General features: G+C 36.7%; 1 protein-coding gene across 1 annotated transcript; it reads right to left on the reverse strand.

Annotated features, from left to right (window-relative positions):
* Window positions 1-7,663: 7,663 nt before the first annotated feature.
* Window positions 7,664-20,110, reverse strand: LOC142641505 (tubby-like F-box protein 7). The gene is made up of 4 exons (XM_075815939.1): window positions 19,606-20,110; window positions 19,416-19,503; window positions 10,301-10,430; window positions 7,664-8,438 (listed from the first exon to the last, which is right to left on the reverse strand). The coding sequence occupies exons 1-4, from the start codon at window positions 19,918-19,920 to the stop codon at window positions 7,862-7,864; spliced, it is 1,110 nt and encodes a 369-aa protein (XP_075672054.1). The 5' UTR covers window positions 19,921-20,110; the 3' UTR covers window positions 7,664-7,861.
* Window positions 20,111-20,570: the final 460 nt, after the last annotated feature.

Below are 20,570 nucleotides of genomic sequence, written 5' to 3' on the forward strand. Positions count from 1 at the left end.
ATGCAAGAGAATCTCGATGGATCGAGAGGTGTCGAGAAGCTATCGAGCATACCTCGATGGATCAAACAACTATCGAGAAGCTATCGAGGGGACAGGAATTTTCTCGATCGATCCACCTAGCTATCAAGAGGTGTCGAGATTGCAATAAAAAACCAACTGAAGATCTCAAAAAATAAGCTAGGTATTGAGAGGTGTCGAGATTGCTTAAAACAGGTTTTCAAAGAAGGGAAAAACACAAATATGAATGCAATCAAACATGCAACTCAGCCAATGATCCAACCAACATTTTAACCTCTCAAAAACATCTCTCAAACAATAAAGAATGACGCATTTAGCTCCCAAGAACACACACACACACACTAAACAAGTCTAACCAATTTTATATTTCAAAAACAAATTAAGACGATTTAGTGAGCATACATCAACACATGTAAACCTTGTGATGGCCAAATCACATTGTACCTGCACATGTATCAAGAGTAGCAAAGAATATTGCGTGTTATATGTGAAAAACATTGCAAGATTGCACAAATGTCTATATGTTTTGACGATTTGAGATATGAGAAAATCACTTTAACTCACACACAATCATAACTGTTTGATGGGGACTATCACCTTCGAGGTACATCCTATAACTCTCACATCTCCTAGAAAACATGCTTGCAATCATATTTAAAGCATTTTGTTCTTTTTGTTTTTTTTATTTTCTTATTATTAAGCAAACCATGCATGGGTATACAAAGGAGAGAAAAGAAATATCAAATTATGTTAAGCTTTTTGACATTGCACTTTTACTATGCCGAAGCATACAGATGTCATTAACATTGCACTTTTGCTATGCCGAAGCATACAGATGTCATATCATGATTGGCAAGGTAACAGTGATGAGATGGTTATTTATGCCTTTCTCTTAGGATTTTTTAGTTATTCGCGTTAAAAAAAGTGATACGAGTGTTAAGTACAAGAGATCACTTAACCTTACTCATCACAAAAAAAGAGCCACAAAGCTCACTTGCTTAGTTGTGCATAGAGATGCTCATCTAAGATACAAAAGATACAAAGTTTAGAGAACTTTGTTACAATGGCCATTTTAAGGTTCACAAGAACCAATGTACACAAACATACACTGTTTTTGTATTTTTCTGATTTTTCACTTTTTGTTTTTTTTATTTTGAAAAACCAAATAAAATAAAAACTAAACAACCAAATAAAAACAGATAAACAACATGAAGGCATGAAAGAAATATGCAAATGCATGAAGACATAATAGAAAGGTGCAGATGTATGAAAACATGATTCCAAAAGCATATAAGAATTCAAGCAAAGAGAGTCCTACTTTAGATAGAAAGAATTAAAGTAGAGGACAACAGAAAAGACAATTAAGTCTTAGGCTCCTTTCTCACTCACACAGCACGAGTCTTTAGCCGTGAAGATGAAAAGGCACATGTCCTAATATGTCTACTAAAGGACATAGAAGAATTAAGATTCTCCTGAAATTGAGTTAAAAAGCTCAAGACTTTTAATAACTCTCCAAACAAAGGTGTAGGTCCTTGAGAAGAAACCTGTGACTGTTTGGACACTTACTTTTGAGGATACAATCTAAAGCAATTAGGACAAATGTGTCCAGAAACACCACAATGGTGACAAATATGAGGTCTAACAAAGGATTTAGAATTAGCCAAAACAGTTTTGGATTTCATACCTTTATTACCTTTCTTGGATTAAGGCACAATGACAGTCTTTGATCCAGAAGCCGTGGAAGAGGAGGGGCAGGAGGAAACAGCATATCCTAAACCAATCTTATCAAGACTAGGCTTTTGATCACTCAAAACATCTTCAAGCTTTGCACTAGACATCCTCTCTATTTGAGTTCTAGCTTGACTAAGCTTAACCTCGAGATTCTTGACCTTCTCTTCTAATGAGGTATTCTCCACAATAAGAGTCTCAACTAACCTTGTAGTCTCATCTAATTTGACTAATAGATCAGTTTTTTCAATTTTTACCTCATCGAGCTCTTTTCTACAAAGATAAGAAGTCTTTTTAGATTTTATGAATTCAGTGCATAACTTATCATAGGCTTCCTAAAGGGTCAACTTCTTGAGTACTTCCTCATCAGAAGAATCCCCACTGTCACTAGCACTCTCCACAATCACCTTATCGGTTGAGGCAGCAAAGGTCATAACATGACTACATTCATCCACATACTCATCAGAAGAGTCATTCTCAATGTCACTCCAAGTAGCAACCAACCATTTATCTTCTGACTTCTTGGCATTTTCCTTTATAAGGTAGTTTGGGCACTCTATCTTCACATGACCAAAACCCTTGCACTCATGGCATTGGATAAGGGGCTTCTCATTCTTACCTTCCTAGAGGATTTAGATTTCCTATGAGGTTTGCCTTTAGCATTTTTCCTAAATTGAAGAAGCTTGATAATCTCATCAGTTATGAAGGTTAGATCCTCATCCTTCTCATCATAATCATCTTCCTCTTCATCTTCAAAGTTCTCAATCTCTTCCTTTATACCCTTAAGAGCCAAATTTTTACTCTTTCCACCTTTTTCCATTGAGCCTAATCCCATCTCATAGGTTTGAAGGTTCCCTACAAGCTCAGTCAAAGAAATTTGATCAATGTCCTTTACTTCTTCAATTGCAATAATTTTGGCATGAAATCTTTTAGGTAAGGACCTAAGGATTTTCCTAACAATTTTGGATTCTGCTATAAACTCTCCAAGATTGAAGGCAGAATTCACAATATCCTTGAGTTTAGCATAGAACTCATCAAATGTCTCATCCTCCTCCATTCTTATTTCTTCAAAACTACTAATGAGTCTTTGAAACTTCACAGTCTTTACTACCTTAGTACCTTCATAGGTGGTCTCAAGAATGGTCCATGCTTCCTTGGCAACTTCCGTGGATGATATTTTCTTGAATTCCTCATTGGTCACCCCACAAAACAAAGCATTCAAGGCCCTACTGTTGAAATTTGCCGCTATGATTGTTACATCATCCCAATCCACCGGCGCTTCCTTTGGCTTAATCCAGCGAACTTCAACAGCTTGCCATACCTGTTCACCTAGAGCCTGCAAAAAAAAAAACTTTCATACGAACTTTACAGTACGCATAATTAGTGTCATCAAATAAAGGAGGAACCAAAAGAGATTGTCTACGATCCATGACAACGAGGGTCAAGGATCACACTCAGGAAACTAATCCAATCAGAGTGTACCCGCTCTGATACCACTTGTTGGGAAATTTAGACCCCGGTTAATAGAATTAACAAATTTTAAACCCAAGTTGTTAATTAGATTTATTATGAATAAAACTTGTTAAAACAAACAAACATCAATATCATGTCACAAATAATATGCAGCGGAAATGTAAATAAGACAAGATATGATGACCTAGGAAAACTAATGAAACCAACCAATTTCACAGTAAAAACCCTAGTGGGAAACCTTCCCGAAAAGCAATCTACTATAGTAAAGAGAAGTTTCAGATCTAGTACAAAACATTTGTCCCTAGACTCTACAATCCCCGTCGATGAACTCACAGCAGAAACCTTCTACTACTTCAGAACTTCTGAACTCTTCAATATATGAACACCACCCTTTTGATGCACGGATCCCTATACGTGACTCACTCCTTTGCACGAATCTCAGTACATGACTCACTCACCAACTTGAGAAAGAAGAATGTTGGCTGCAAAGTTCTTCACTTCATTAATAATGAAGATTAAGAAGCACTTGGTTACAAAACCCTAAGGCGCAAAAACGCAGTAGCTTCTTTCAGAGAGAATAAGGCTCTGGTCACCTTTTTCATATGTTCTCCTTGTATTCTCTTATGTGAAGGCCTCTAAAATAAGTCTTCTATATGTCTAGGGTTGTGAGAAAAGAAATCATACACAAATACAAAAGCATGGGCCGAAAATCAGATCTGAAAATTCTGATTTCCGTAACCTCAATAGATACCTCGATAGATAGCAGGTGTCGAGCCTCATTAAACCTCGATAGATAGCTATCTGTCGAGCAGCTGTCCGTAGGTGTCGAGCTATCTGTCCAGCTTTAGTGAACACATTTTCTTCACTTGTTTCTTGGTCCAATCTTCATGGCTTTAATACTAGACTTGAACAACATGTTCTTTGAAGTATAAAACACATCCTAGATCTACCCAATTACAAGTAAAGTGCGTTTTGTCAAAGGATTAACCAACTACATAAAATATGTCCTTAACACATTCTATTAGAAATAGAGAGAGACTCGCCAAATTTTGTCACAAGCAAAAGAATTGTTAGTGTATACTACTGTAAGATAGATTGGTAAACAGCCTATTGGGAAGATTTTTGTTACAACCACTTGGGTATCACCATAACCAATGACCCTATGGAACAATAATAGAGAATTATGAATCAATAATCATAACAATTCATTTTGCAAGGGAAATCAAAAGGATTTTTTTTTTTTTTTTTTTGCTAATAATGCTTACTGTAACAGCATCTATTTCATTCCCTCTAATTTCTCCAACCAAGAATATGGTTGTTTTAAGTTTCTCGGCACAATCTATCAAACATTAAAGAAACAATAAAGAAAAAAAAATGTAAATAATAATTTTAACTTTGTATTAAAAGCTTAATTCAAATGATAGGCTAACCATCAGCATTGTGATAGATCCCATTGAAATATGTGGACATCCAATCCAGTTGAACATTGAGAGAGCTTCTAGTAGCTAGCTATGAAATATTCTTTTTTGCAATAAATATGCCAGTTATATTTGTTGTTTATGCAATACAATAAAATTCTAGTTGTAGAATTATTACAATTATATGTATGTAGTTTATACAATACAATTAAATTTTTGTAATGGCATATTACAAACCTTAATGAAACAAACAACACCTTAAATCTGCCAGGTTTAAAATGGTATAAAGGAATGTAAATGACACTATAGAGTTACTGGTAAATAAGAGAAAGCATCGTTGATAGTTCAAATGAACTTTAATGTACTTATAAGTGGAGTATAAGATCTTTTATATACTTAGTAGTGAGTGACCAGCAAAATCACTTTCACACTTGCTAGGGAAGCCCTCAATTGGATGTGGATGCCCAAGATTGATGTACTAATCTAAATAGATAAAAACTACATAAAATGTTAACAATTGAAATTGCCAATTAGTTATATGTAATAGAACTTTTTAAGAACACTGGTAATAAATACGCATAACAGAATGAACAACACATATTCATTACAGAACAAACAACATCAAAATTAAGTTGCTGAAAACCATAAAAGGGTGGGAAGATGAAATTTGAGATTTGATGTATATACAGGGTTGTATATAAAAAAGAAATGAACCAAAATAGATTGAATTAGAAAGAGAGTGCACCTGTATCAGACTCCACACCACACACTCACCTTTGCTGAACCTTGACAAATAAACATTTATCACCATCAGGACTTCTACCAACTTAAGCAAATATGAAACACACAACTTTTCCCATATATTTTTATTTTAACAAAAAAACACATAAAACTAACAAAGCATATCTGAAACCAATCCAATATGTATTCAATCTCTCAACAATCATCTCCTTCTGACCAAAACAATTTTTTTTTTTCCTAAACTCTGAACAAATAGAAGTCATGAAAAATAAACATTACCACTAAGCATGATAAGGCAATGCATATATTTACCATTACAAATAAACATTATCACTATTTGGATTGCATTTGATTCTACCTGGGTTTTACAGTTTTTTTGCAAATAATTTTTGAGGCTTTGGGAATGTCTTTTCTATTAATGTAGTCCTATTTGGTAAGTGCATTGCTTGTATTCATTTCTCAAAAAATATTTTTGTTAACTCTCACAGTTAGTCTCAAATGAGACTCAAATGCATGGCGCCTAGTCACACCACACTAAACCACATCCATTATAGCAAAGTAGGCACATAAGGTATATAGAGTCAATCCTCTTAAGAGTACGGATAATACACAGTTGTGGTGCATGATTAGAATACAATCTAATCGCAATATATCATGAATAGAATACACATCCTGCTCACATAATCATGATGCCACATTTGAAGATGCATTTTTTATTTTTATTTTTTCATTTTTGTATGATACCTAAGATTGTACCATGTGTAATATATTGGAAAAAAAAAATGAATTCAACAAAGTATTAAAATGGTCATACCCATAGTCTGAAGTTAACACCTAATTCTTCAAAAGAATGATACATTGAAGAAATTGAAAAGCATCCCCCAAAGAGATCCACATTACTTCTCTAAAAGACCTAAAAAAGGAAAAAGCCCAATAATCTATTGCTCTGTTTTGATCTTTAAAGTATCCAAAAGAGACCGGAACTCACTTAAGGACTTTCATTCTATTCATCTGAGTTTTAACCGGACACCATAAATAGATACCCACACATCAATTTAACCAAATACCCAAAACAAAAAACAAAAATCTAACTCAGACACCTTAATCAGAAATATAACCCAAAAAGTCAAATAAAAAACAAACCAACCAAATTATTAAAACCTGATCTAATTTAACCAAATACCCAAAAAAAAAAATTCTAACTCAAACACCTTAATCAGAAATATAACCCAAAAAGTCATATAAAAAACAATCCAGCAAAATTATAAAAACCTGATCTAATTTTATGTACAAACTGAAAAGTGAAGAGAAAAACTAACCGGTAGCAGTTCCAGAAGGACGATAGGCGTTGGGAGGAAGTAGGGCTTTATGTGTATTCTAAAGAGAAATTGAGAGCATTACGGACATATGGCAGTGGAAGTTTTTTATTTTGGTTTTTTTTTTTCTTTTTTTTGGGTTGATTGGGATTGATGCGGGGCTGAACAGACAGGTTTATCACTGATGTCAATTTTCAAACCATTTTAGGGTTTTTATGTCTTTGTTTTTTTTTTTTTGCCTTACATTGTAATGATCGGGCTCGAAACAATGTAATGATTGGGCTTTTCTACCACAATAAATCAAGGACAAAATCCCTAATGTTACTGCAAAAAAAAAAAATATATATATATATATATATAGAGAGAGAGAGAGAGAGAGAGAGAGAGAGAGAGAGGGATAATTTGAAACCAATGCATCCAAAGAAAGAGAATCAACCCATCTATTTTTTTTTTTTAAAGGATAAAAGAAGAACCTAGAAAATTAAGTAAGGGAAACTGCCGGTTTTGAATTCAAAAACACAGATATATTGAAGATTTAAAATTCTAATTCGAATAGGAAAAGCAATGGTGAGGATTTGCAATCTTTCAAACAACAAAAACAGTATTTGAAAAGGAAAGGAGTATGCTGACCTTCGGTACCCAAAAACAAAGACTACACCGGTGGAGGGTACGGTGGTCTGATGTTGGCAAAGGCCTAACTATCTTCTCAGATTTTTCTCTCCACCATCTATGACAGACCGAATCTCTCTCTATTATTCTCTCTCGGTTCTCCTTGTATTTCTACAATGTATCTCTCTCTAAACCATATTTTGGGTTTTTTTTTTTTTTCTTTTTACCTCATACGGTGTAATGAGATTTCAATCCATGTAATCGGTCTTTCCAACCTTTTAAACTGCATACATGTTAGTTTTTTAGAGAGTGTTTTTTCCTACATGGCAACGCCTCCTTAATTGCAAGAAAAGACAGATGTAAAACAATGTAAATTATATAAATAAATAAATAACCAATGCTTGCTGGCACTAAGATTGTCTACCACCAATATATAGATTACACAAAAGCCATGTCATACTCATACAATAGCAACATGTACATAATAACCTTCGCCACAAATATCCAGGACCAGGACACCACTTTCTTGCATATACAGAATAAGAGCAGAATATAATATTACTCACACGCCAGTTTTGTTCCAAAGCTGGTGAGGCAAATTGCAAATGCCTGGAAAGCTGACAAGGGCTGCCTATAATCCATGGTGAAGGTATCATCCCCTACCTTCCCAAACTGAAGGAGAACTGTTTCCTCATCTCCTTTTCCTCCTGGCTGACTTTGATCCGCTATTGCCACCAGTTGAAAATTCTTCACTGATGCTACTGTCACCCGACCATGGAAATTCAAGCACCAGCACTGCAAATGCTCATGCCACCTAGGAGCTTTATTCCTCAAAACTGTATATCCAGACATAGAATACTCTGGTTTCTTCATATTGATGTTGTCCAGAGACTTGCCATTGGAAGCTTCTCCAGGCAACGGGCACTTGAACGAGCAAACCATTCTCCTTGGACCTCTAGATTTCAGAAGGTTGAACTTGTAAGAGACCTGCCCAACCTCAAAGTTGCCAGCAGGAACTTGAGGGCTAATTTGCTTACTTGCAAAACGGCGGCTGCTTCTGCTACTTGAGGGTTTTGCACCACTGTGTGGTGGCTGGCTGTCATAGATTGTAAAATTTGTCCCAAGAAAGTCCGAGCTGCAACACATTTAGGATTAAAATGAGAATGTACACAGAAAATAGAGGCTACCACTTATTTCCTAAAGTAAATTAATTATGTAACTTAAAAGCAGAAAGTAGTTTCATTCCATTCTGACATCTAGTGAAGCACTTGATGGGAATCATAACTGGCAGCCCCCTTTGTAGATTTATATGAGGCAAGGGAAAGCTAGGTCTAGTGCTCAAGCATTAATTTGTGATGGAGAGCTCTCTTGAGACCTTGCTTAGTAGTAAGCCTAATCTTTTTAATACCAAACAACCATCAAACATATTCAAGATCCAATCTTTTGATCACATAAAATGTTTTAAGATGTGAACTGATTTTAATTGAAAATATTTCCAAGTGTTTGGTGCGACCTAAAATGGGGAAAAAAAAAACCTCATATCAGAACCCACCAACCACCACCAGATTGACACAAGAAAACCCACCCATGACCACCTACTAGATCAGCACAAGAAACCCACCCACCCATAAGAGAGGCACAATTCAACCCAACCACCCAGGAAATTGGTGCAATTCGACCTTGCCACCCACAAAATTGGCATCGCTGAGCTTGCCACCGATCACAAAGCCCTATTGCCATTGATCTTGAGTGTTGTTCTATTCACTATTTTAATACCAAATAGCCAGCCATCAAACATATTCAAGATCACTTCAAGAACCCCATCAAGAAATCTTTTTTTTTTTTTTTTTTTTGCTAATATCAAGAAATCTAATTTAGTGTTAAATGCTTAAAGACCTGACATCAAAATTAGTATCAAAGCCTATTAAAGTTTCTAGCTTCTAGCCTGTATTAGCACTCCTACAAAAATGGCCAATCTTAGTTGCCAACAAATACCATTGGCACAGATACGATTGGGGAAGCATACAGATAGGTTTACATATCAAAACACTTTGTCAACCTCTTGAGCTTTAACTCACTCTTATGAACAGTCATACAAGGGATTTCCAACGTGTTAAATAAAAATAAACCAAGATTCTACCACATTACAACCTCCGACCCACAATTTTATGTTCATCATTCCCCTTCTTTCTTGGAGGTGATGGGGAGTTTTTCAAACATAACTTTTTTATTAATTTATTTTATAGGTACATTACACACATCTAGTAGATCATGACCCAGAACCTCACTCTCCACCTTGATCTTACAAGGGGAGCGGATGGCATTTGAGATAGAGCTCATTGGCCAAACATTAACAATGAGGAAGTTCGAAATACATCAAAATAGGATGTCCAGTAAGAGCACCACCACTCTTTATTTTTGTACTACACAAATTACACATCCAGTCACCAATTTAAAAAATTCACCCAACAAAACTAACCCAGCAGATAGAAAACACAAGTTATATATTATAATAGCACAAAAGGGACTAATCTGCAAACCAGGAGATCCAGTTGAACAATAATAGAATGAACTAGTATGAGTTCCACAGTTGTTGCTAATCTCAAGTTTAGCTGCATAACATTAGCAGTTTGAGCTCTGGAAAAACAAGCAAAGTGGACAACGTTGAACCCAATGTTGGTTGTGTATTGCAAAAGACAACCTAGCATGTTTTGGATTTAAATTCTTTAAAAAATCCACAAATAGCCTCTCAAGCAGAAAAAGCTCAACCAGAAGATGCACACTTGTAGAATATCTTAATATCCCAATATTTATCTACTGAGAAACTAAGAGACTCTTTAAAAAACTGAAACTGAAAATCTAAAACTTAGCCTGCAGATAATGATAGCTGCAGTCAATAACACACACACACACACCAACATAGAAAAGGTGTCACCTTAACTCTTTAAATAAGAATTTCTTGCCCTTTTTTTGAAATAAGTAAAAAGAATATTTTACCTTAATTTTCCAACATAAGCATTACTTCCTTGAGATAGGTCATCGGCATCAAGTGATACAATAAACCCAGTGTGAGCACCGTGCCTATACCTCCGTGCTGCCAAGAGAAACTTTCCCTTATCTGTAAATGCTGAGAAGAAGAACAAAGAAATGATCAAATGAATGACAACTTCAAAATTTTGCAACTTGCAAATAGTGAAGGACCAATCACGGTGGAGCAGTATAGGTAAAAGAATTGACATAGAAAAACAACTGGTCATATCAAAACCATAGCTTTGGGACACCAATTATCGCAGTAAGAATAACGTCATAATATTTCTAACAAAAATCATGGAAATTGTGCCCATTATTAGTCATAATTTTACAATTACTACTTATAGAAGAATATATTCATAATTTTACAATCTTATAAATTATTTAAAAAATTAATCTTCCACCCATTAATAAATAGCATTTAAACATCATCACCTCTTTTTAGACACATCTTCCATTAATATAAAATTTTTTTCTATAGAATTCACTAGTACAAATTAAAAGGAGGTAAGATCTTTTTATAAGATATGTTTGGTTGCATCAAAAAGAACCGTAAAATGGGTAAAGACGGCTCCAGTTTGCATATGCAGTATAGATGCTTATTATACCAATTAGTTCACAGTTAAACCACAATAAAAAAGCCCCACATCCACAAACACAAAATTCCTATGTAAACACAATTTTAGGATTGAAAGGATTAGAATTCCAATTGTCCAATTTAAGTGCAGCTAAATGCAAATTTCCTTGTTTCCTTCCAAGAACTAGCTGCTCAAGAAATTTGGCATCTACAGTAACATTAACAAACTAATGCAGCATTATGTATTTTCACAAAAAAAAAAAAAAAAAAAAAGAGTCTAGATCTTGTCGAACCCTTATGAACATGTAGTAAAATTTCAATTTCTCATCATTCAAAAGGCCATTAAGAAAATATTTACGGTAAATCAAACTCACATGTGGTCCCACCGCTGTGAGTGTGACGCTGCATGCATCCAACAAACTAGATACCACCTCCTGAGAGGCAGCAGCTAAGATAGATCTAGACCAGAGGGAGAGAGCAGGGAAGGGATTGCTTCGAAGAAAAAATAAGAAATATAAAGGGGATTAGTTTTTATTTAAATTTAATATATTTTTCATATGTCTTTCTTATTATACGCAGGTGTGATGCAAGGCAGGTGGAAAATTAAAAACCCACCCCCACCCTGCCACTAAAACTTCATCAAAGCAGGTAAATGCCACCCAGGGCAGCAGGACATACCCATTAGTTTGGCCAAAATTGTTATCCCTAGAGCAAAAAATGACGCAACCTTTGTACATGGAAAGTATACAAGAGAAGCACCTACATAATATTTAACCTCCAAAATGTACAAGGTCAATAACAGAGAAATCGTGTCTTTAGTTTCACAACAGAGACTTCAACTCTTTTATAGTATCTAGCATTTCTCACAACAGAGACTTCAACTCTTTTATAGTATCTAGCATTTCTTTCACTCCATATACACCACATACTGCACAAAGAAATTGCATTCTAAATAACACCACTGCAATGCTTCCCAAAACACCCCTGCCAGCATGCCAATCCAAATTGTCTATTTGCATTAAGAGAAAGAGTGACGATCAAGGTCACTTCAGGTGCCACTAATCATGACAAAGCATAAGCCCTGTGTCTTTTAAGTTCATTGCTGACTTAAATAACATAATTAAGGACATGCAATAACCAAATTAAAAAAAAGACATCTTTCCAGCACCAATAGCTCCCACAGGAATTCCAATAATGGTAAAAGACATCGGATTCATCCTCCCACTCCCACCCCAACCCAAAAACAATGCTTGATAGATGCTTCTCTTCTTCTTTTTATTTTATTTTATATTTCATCAGAACAAGATGCTTCTCCTTTTGATTGCTCCTCAAAGACTAGCATTCAGGGAGGAGCTTCATCGTCCAAAATGTCATTAACTTAATGACACCTTTCTTTTCTAAAAGGGGAGCCTGAAATGGTGAGATTCCTTACAGAATTACGAACAGACATCAATGTGATCCAAAAAATCAACTATAGATCTACATGAAACCCTTCCCCCACCCCCAATCGTAGTATAATATTCAACAAAGTTCCTCAAAAAACCATTCTTAATATCCAACATTCATTTATCTTCATCTTCAAAAGTCCTACGGTTTCTCTCTCCAAATGGTCCAAATGATAAAATGAGGAGTTGCTTGCCAACAAACCAAGTTTCAATGACAACCAAACGGTTCTCTCCATGAAACAACCAATCTACATCACTCCAAAGGCTATATGATGCAGAATACAATAGGAAATGGGAGATAAAAGGAAATAAAGGACTGTACAAATCCTAGGCATCACCACCTAAGGGCATTTGGCATCAGCACTAAACACAGAGAACAAAGGAGGAGACATATTTGCAACTCATCATAAAATTATTCTTATTCAAAATCATCTCCCTTTCACCATTACAGGAGTACCAATTAAATAGGTTTTAGGGATTATACTTTTTTTTTATAGGTAATCAGAGAACTATTATCAATGAAAAAATAAGGAAGAGTACAAGTTGTTCATGATGATGAACAACAAGAAAAAGATAAAACAAACAGCCAAAAAAGAGGGTAATCAAAAATCTAATCTAAGAGAAAACATAAACTCAAAGAGAGAAGAATAATCAGTAAAACCCCAATAATGAGACCACTCAAAAGACTACGCTGGCATAAAACCTTTAACTCATCCAACATCTTCTTAGTGTCCTCAAAGAAACGACGATTTTGTTCCAACCAAACAATCCACATTAAGCACCCTAGAATCAAATTCCAAATATTCGAATTATGCTTCCCAAGCCACTGATGCCAACAAGATAACAATCCCGCCACCAAACCTGGCATAACCCAATGTATATCAAAAGCCTGAAGCATAAAAATCCATAAGGTATGTGCAACAGGACAATGAAGAAAAAGGTGGTCCACCGACTCTCCATCACAAAAACACATACAACACCTATTTGCCAAAGGGCGACCCCTAAGCATGAGATTATCTATAAAGAGAATCCGATCATGAGCAGCTGTCCACAAAAAGAAAGCCACTCGCTTAGGGACCTTTGGTTTCCAAACACCCTTCCAAGGAAACAAAGAATTCGGAGTACCCCGAATCGCATTGTAATAAGATCGGGTATCAAACTTACCATCACCTTTGAGCCGCCAACAAAGAGTATCTCTCCTATCACCCCAAGGAATATGAGTTTGGATAAACTGAAGTAGAGAATAAGATGCAGCTAGTTCCCAATCTTCAAAAGCTCTATAAAACCTTAAATCCCACACTCTAACAGTATCCCGTTCCGAAATCCACAAAACCTCAGAAATACAAGCATCCTTGGCAGCTGAACACACATAGAGCTTAGGATAGAGATTTTTTAAGGTATTATCACCAATCCACCTATCATGCTAGGGTTTTCTCTCTGAAAAACACTTTTTACATTCTGTGGATAATGAGGGTATATATAGTATGGGTAAAGAATTTGGTAAAGCACTTTTTCTTTTTGCCAAACAGAGAATTTTACGGGTATCTCACGAGATGGTCTTTCTCGTGAAGCACTCACAAATTTGATAGCCTGGCATGATTCTTCAGCTTCTAGTCATGTGCTTCACACATGGCCTTTCGCAGGTTGCTTTACTCGCGAGCTAGTCGCGAAATTCTTCTTTTGAAACTTGATTCTTTACCAATCTCTCACACTCATCCCTTACAAATAAACCCACATAAATACAGGGAAATGATTGAAGAAATTACAATCAAATTTGGCACGGAAGTAAAGTCAACAAAGGCTAGTTAGAAATCACAACTTTACAAAAATAAAGATCAAATAACTAAGAACTTGAACTAGAATTGCCTTAGAATTAAGAATTAAAGCTGGAACTACAGAGAAACTGAAGAAACAGAGTTTCTGTCCTGGTCTGAAACTAAGTTAAAGTTACATAAAAAATAAAATAAAATAAAAAACTGATTCTACTCTTACATAACAAGCCTATTTATAATCTTTTACTACTAGGAAATAAACTAACTAATAGTTACATCTAGGTAGGCTATCACAACATAAGTCAAAGCTGAAATTAATGAAAATATATGGCAGATCTGAGAAGTCAAAATAAGGGGCTGCCTGCCTACCCTAAGAGATCAAAAATGGTGGCTGGTTGTTTTGGCTAAAGGGGGGGTTGGTTGGCTGGCCTAAGGTAGAAGGTGACTACATCATACTCCCCTCCATAAAGGAAACTTGCCCTCAAGTTTCAGCTGGAAAATAAGGCTTCAAGTGCTTCACATTGAAGGCATTAGAAATGTTTAGACGATGGGGTAATTGGACTATGTAGGTATTGTCATTGATTTTAGTCAACCCTCTACATGGACCTACTTTCCTTTCTCCCAACTTGGAATAGAAGCCACGAGGACACCTTTCCTTAGTTAAAATCACCCATACGAGGTCCCCTTCCTTGAAAATTAGTTTCCTTCAATGAATATCAGCAGCAACCTCGTAGTTTGCATTGGAATGTTCAATTCTTTCCTTGACTTGTGCATGGACAGATTGCATAAACTCTGTCATTTCTGTTGCTCTTACATTTTCCTTCTTAGAAAGTGCAATGGTGCCAGGTCTAAGACACTCAAAGGTTTGTTGCCATAAACACTCAAAGGAGATGTTTTAATAGTCCGATTAAGAGAAGAGTTGTAAGCCAATTCAGCCAAGGAAGCAAATTCCAACACATTCCACAATGATTAAAGGCTAAGGACATCTTGGATGGATGGCTTCAATCCACTCAAGTACCTTGCAACCATTTGTTCTTCACTATCATTCAAATCTACCCTTACAACAAGTTGGTGAAACCCTTCCATATACTCCTCTACACTACCTTCTTGCTTAAGGTTGTGTAGGTCTTTGTAGAGTGATTGGGTGTAGTTGAAAGGAAGAAATTGCTCATGGAGCTTTTTCTTTATCTTCTCCCAACTCTTGATCTTTATTTTACCGCTTTGTTGGCGAGAAATTTGCAATTGTTCCCACCAAGCGGAAGCTCTCCCCTTAAGGCAGATAGCGACTAGCTTCAACGGTGTTAAGCCAAATCTACAAAGTCTTCCGGTTTAAGACTCCCTTAAAATTATGGAATTTCAACCTTGAAGTTATAGTCAAGTTTTGGCTCATTTCTTTCTACATAAGACCTACCCCCTTGGAGGAACTCCAAAAGGGTTCTCAAAATGTGAATGAGAGTCATCGGACTCATCATTAGCCTCATAAGGAGGCTGCATACGCTGCACTACCTCCAGAAGTGACACAATTTGTCTCCTTAATTCAGCAATCTCATCTCCTCTCTCTCTATATTTTGATTTCGTCCACCATTCCTCCCCACTGGAATGTTGGCTTCAACTCCTTCCCCAACATCCATTTGATTTCATCTTGTTCCACCTCTCCTTCCTCTCCTTCTTTGGGCCATTAGAAGCTTCACAATCTTCAAAAAAATTGTAAATAGTAGCAGCAGCACAAAGTGATCAAATCTGTGATATTTTGCAGCAACAGAGATTTGATTGGCACAAGGAACCTAGATCTGAATTCTAGGATCTTGTATGAAAAAAAAAAAAAACACAAGGAAATCTAGGGCTCAAATGATCAAATTAGTAGGGAAAAGAGGACCAGATTTGTGCTCTGATACCAAATGATGGAAATCGAGATCAAATAACCAAGAACTTGAACTAGAATTGCCTTAGAATTAAGAATTAAAGCTGGAATTACAGAGAAACTGGAGAAATAGAGTTTTTGTCCTGGTCTGAAACTAAGTTAAAGTTACATAAAAAATAAAACTGATTCTACTTTTATATAACAAGCCTATTTATAATCTTTATCTACTAAGAAATAAACTAGCTAATAGTTACATCTAGGCAAGCTATCACAACATAAGTCAAAGCTGAAATTAATGAGAATATATGGCAGATCTGAGAAGTCAATATAAGGGGCTGGCTCCCTGCCCTAAGAGGTCAGAAATGGTGGCTGGTTGTTTTGGCTTAAGAGTTGGGGGGGGGGGGGGGGCAATGGTTGGCTAGCCTAAGGTAGAGGGTGACTACATCACTTTGCCTCCACCCTCTCAATATGCTAAAAAGCTCAATAGATACACAAAAGGCTATCCACTTCCTCCACATCTCCCTAAAACCTTAACAATCTAACATATACAAAAAGAAACCCCAATTTACATGGTCACAGGCCTTCTCAATATCTACTTCTACAACCACTCCAGGTATCATGTCCCTTGATCTATTGTCAAGAAATTCATTAGCTATGAGAACCAAGCTTAAGATTTAACTACCTTGTATAAATGCATAATGAAACTTGGTTACTACAAAAGAAGCATTTAAATATTTCTCAAAGCTACAATAAGCATAAACCTCCTGAAAGAATACTAGAACCTTTCTCCATAATATCCCAGCATTTTTGAAAGAGAACAATGTAAAGCCATCAGGCCCTAATGCTTTATTCCCTCTCATACCTTTTATAGCATAAAGAAATCTCCTCTATCAAACTCCCTCTCCAACCAACCCTTTCTACTAATCGTGAAAACCAGGATATGAAGGCATAGACAAGGCTTGGTTACCTTGAATCAGCCATAAAGTTTCTTCAATCTCTTCTGTTTCTTTTATTACTTTGTCATGGGTGGTTCTTTCTTTTTCTTCATTGAGTCAAAATCTTTTGAATTTTCTGTTGAAGAAGGGGGTACTTTTTTCTTATTACGTATTTTTGAGAGAGGCAGAGATTCATTAAGATCAATGTTCATGGGCAAAGAGAGTGCAAAGAGATTGTTATCTATGATGGAAGACTTTATTTCCTCTGAGCCCCTTGGACACTTTGCGCGAACTGTTAGAGATGGAGAGACGGTCTTTATTCTACAATTGGGTTCCAATGCACATGGCTCTTTTCTTATGATTTCAAAACTTTTACATGGCCGTCGGAAAGGTTTCATAGTAATACTGGAAGGAAAATTGGGTAGTGGTTGGAGAGGATTTGGTTTTCACTTGAGGAAGGCTATTGCTCCGGGGACTCTTGCCATTAAACTGCCCCCAAAGAATTTACCTAGGCTTGAATATAAAGCCTCCAAATCTTTTGCGGCAGCAGTGGTGCAAGGCCGACGAGTTGAATCCAAAACACACAGGCAAGCAGCGGCAGAGAGCAGCCAGAACGATGGCAGTGGAGGACACAAAGGAAAGCATTTAATGCTGGATTTTCGAAATTCAAACTTAGCAAATCCTAGTATTCAGACCCAGGATTCTCGCGAGAGCAACCTTGGGAAGGAGAATGCGAAGATCAGGGCGAAGATCTCGCCTGTCTTTTCAGATGGTACTGAAGGTGGGGTGAATTTGGACCTCTATATTAGGTTGGAACGTGGGCCTTATGGTAAGTGGGGGATTAGCTAGTCCAAAGTTATTGAGGTGGACCCTTCGGTTGGCCAAGTTCCAAACCCAAAGCCCATTGACTACAATAAGCCCAGACAAAAACATGTTTTTAAATGGAAGCCCAAACCTTCCCAGCCCACTATTCCTCTCACCTTGGCACAATATCAGACCCACCCACACTCTAAGTACTCCTCGCAAGTTCCTCCCTCTCACCTAATCACTTCGGCATCAACAAAAGCTGGTAGCGATAAGACTAAGACTAAGCTAACTCCGACCCACATGGAACCAACATGCATCGAGAAGTTTCTCTCAGTAATCGACAATTTTGATGCCTTCGTGACTGAGCCTCTGTGTTCCGATGCTTCCATGGATGAGTCCCTGTGTTCTGATGGTGATGTGGCCTTGCAACGTGACATCCAACGGATCATCCATGAGCACATAGACAACGTCATCAAGAAATGGGGGAATTCCGAGTAGTGGGTTCTTGAATTACAAGATGAGAAGAGGGTGGCAGTCCCGATTCAAATTTCTTTGCCACCGGGAGATGTCGTTGTCAGAGTGGATGACTCGAATCAGTTGGTGATGGTACCGGGGGTGTCATCGGAATCTAAGGAGATAAATTCAGAACGGGAAAAAGGGGATGATGTTATTGGGGAGGATTGGGTTTCAGATATTTGTTCCGATGATGCTTTTCAGTTTACTAAATCTTCGCCACCTCTAAATGTTGAACCACTGGCTTTCTCTTTGCCTATGGGTGTCATGGATAATTATGAAGGGTCAATAACTCTGGATGTGGAGAAATTGCTGGGTAAGGACAATTAGTCAGAATGGTTTCAGGAAAAATTCAGTAGTTTTGATGATTTTCTTGGGACATCCCTAAAAGGTTTGGAAGAGCCAGCAACCAAATTCCTGTTGGCTGTTGAAGCTGAGTTACAGCAGAGAGCTATTAAGGAAAAAACTGAAAAAGCCGTGAAGAGCTCAGGGAGGAAAGGAATAAGGGAATTGAGGGGTTTATTTTGCTCTGTCAAATATAGTTCAGCTTCTTCAAGGCGCATTGGTAATGGTAAGGGAAGGGCTCTAATTATTTCCCAATGAATTTGAAGACTTTATCTTGGAATGTTAGAGGTTTGAATAAGAAGGAAAAACGGCTCAAGGTTTGTAATTTTTTACGTTCTTGGAGGGGTGAAGGAGAGAGTATGTATAATGAATAAATATAAATTGTTCATTGCTCCTAGTCCATCCAAAAGCATTAAGCTTAATCTATCTCAACATGCAAATTTCCCTGACAACACCTCCAATTGACACACTCCAAATCAAAAGGCCTTGTGCATTCACGTAAAAAATGCCTAACATCACCGTCAAATATTGATCACAAATGAAACAATCTAAAGAAACGTTGTGACCAGTTAGACTTTCTGACATGCCCGCGGTCCCACTACCACTAGCAGCTATTTTTGAAATGTGAAATAAGTCACTAAAAGACCAATAAACAGAAGAAAGCAAGTTTGTAACCAATGAGTCAAGTCAAGTATGCATTTATGTATGTCCTACTAGCTGAAAATCAATTTACATGTTTGAATTATAGGGCTTAATAACAAAAAAGAAGAAGTAAAGAAAAGGGGATCCAGAAATTTGATTTAACTTTTGTCCAAATAAATACTTACAGGGAGTGAGGGCAAGATAAAGGTAAAAGGTTGAGGTCTTCTTGTTACGTTTAATAAGACATTGATGAGGAATGTGGCGGGGTCCCGGCTGCATTTAATTTAAAATTGAAATGATAATAATAAGAATAAAGAACAATTGTGATGGTTGAGATATTATTAAAATTAAAATTGTGAAGAGAAGAGATGAGACCTGTTTGAGGCAAGAAGGGAAAGTGATTTTGGGAACAGCAGAGATGTGGGAAGGGGAAGGGGAGCGAACCACTTGTCTGGTGATTTCTCTCCAACGCTTACAGACGCAACCGCAAGCCACCACGTTTTGGCGGTTCGGCCACTGTTCCTCGCTCCTCTCCACCCGCTTTATTATCTCTCCAAGAAGCTCTGCTACCATGCCCGCCCACATTCCTTCTGCTTCCTCCTTCACTTCCTCCTCCACTTCCTCCTCCTTCAAACTCAAAAGCCACTTTCCCTTTCCCTTTCCCTTACCCTTTCCCTTTCGAAGAGACATCGTTCCAATCCAATTAATATCCCCCACCCAGACACACAGATAAAAGAACACAACTCAAATTAGAACGAACGCACGGACGCACGCAGTCGTCAGATGGAATATGATTCTGATTTCTCACCCCTGATCCTGAGAGAAAAGAAAAGAGAGAATTTCGGACTCCCGAAATGGGAAATGGGATCAGAAGAAATGAATTAAATGTTGAATATATATATATATATATATATATAAATGATATATATATACAATACTTTCACAACAAATCTTAGGTGGCAGGTTGTTACTAGTTATTATTGTTGGGTAAAAAAGTAATCTTAGTATTAGTTTCAAATTTGAACCAATAACAACTAACTACCAATAATTTATTATAAAAATGTTATGGACGTAGCATCTCATATATATATATATACACACACACAATGGAAAAGGACTAGAAAATCCTAAGAGAAAAGTATAAATAACCATCTCACCACTGTTGTCCGTCAATTATAAAATGACATTTGTATGTTTCAGCATAGTAAAAGTGCAATGTCAAAAACTTAACATAATTGGTATTTCTTTTCTCTATCTTATATGCCCATGCATGATATGCTTAAAAAAATATATGCAAAGATAAATTAAAGCAAAAAAAATCAAAATGTTTTAAAATATGA

This window comes from Castanea sativa, chromosome 6, assembly GCF_040712315.1.
Source record: "Castanea sativa cultivar Marrone di Chiusa Pesio chromosome 6, ASM4071231v1".
Taxonomy (NCBI): Eukaryota; Viridiplantae; Streptophyta; class Magnoliopsida; order Fagales; family Fagaceae; genus Castanea; species Castanea sativa.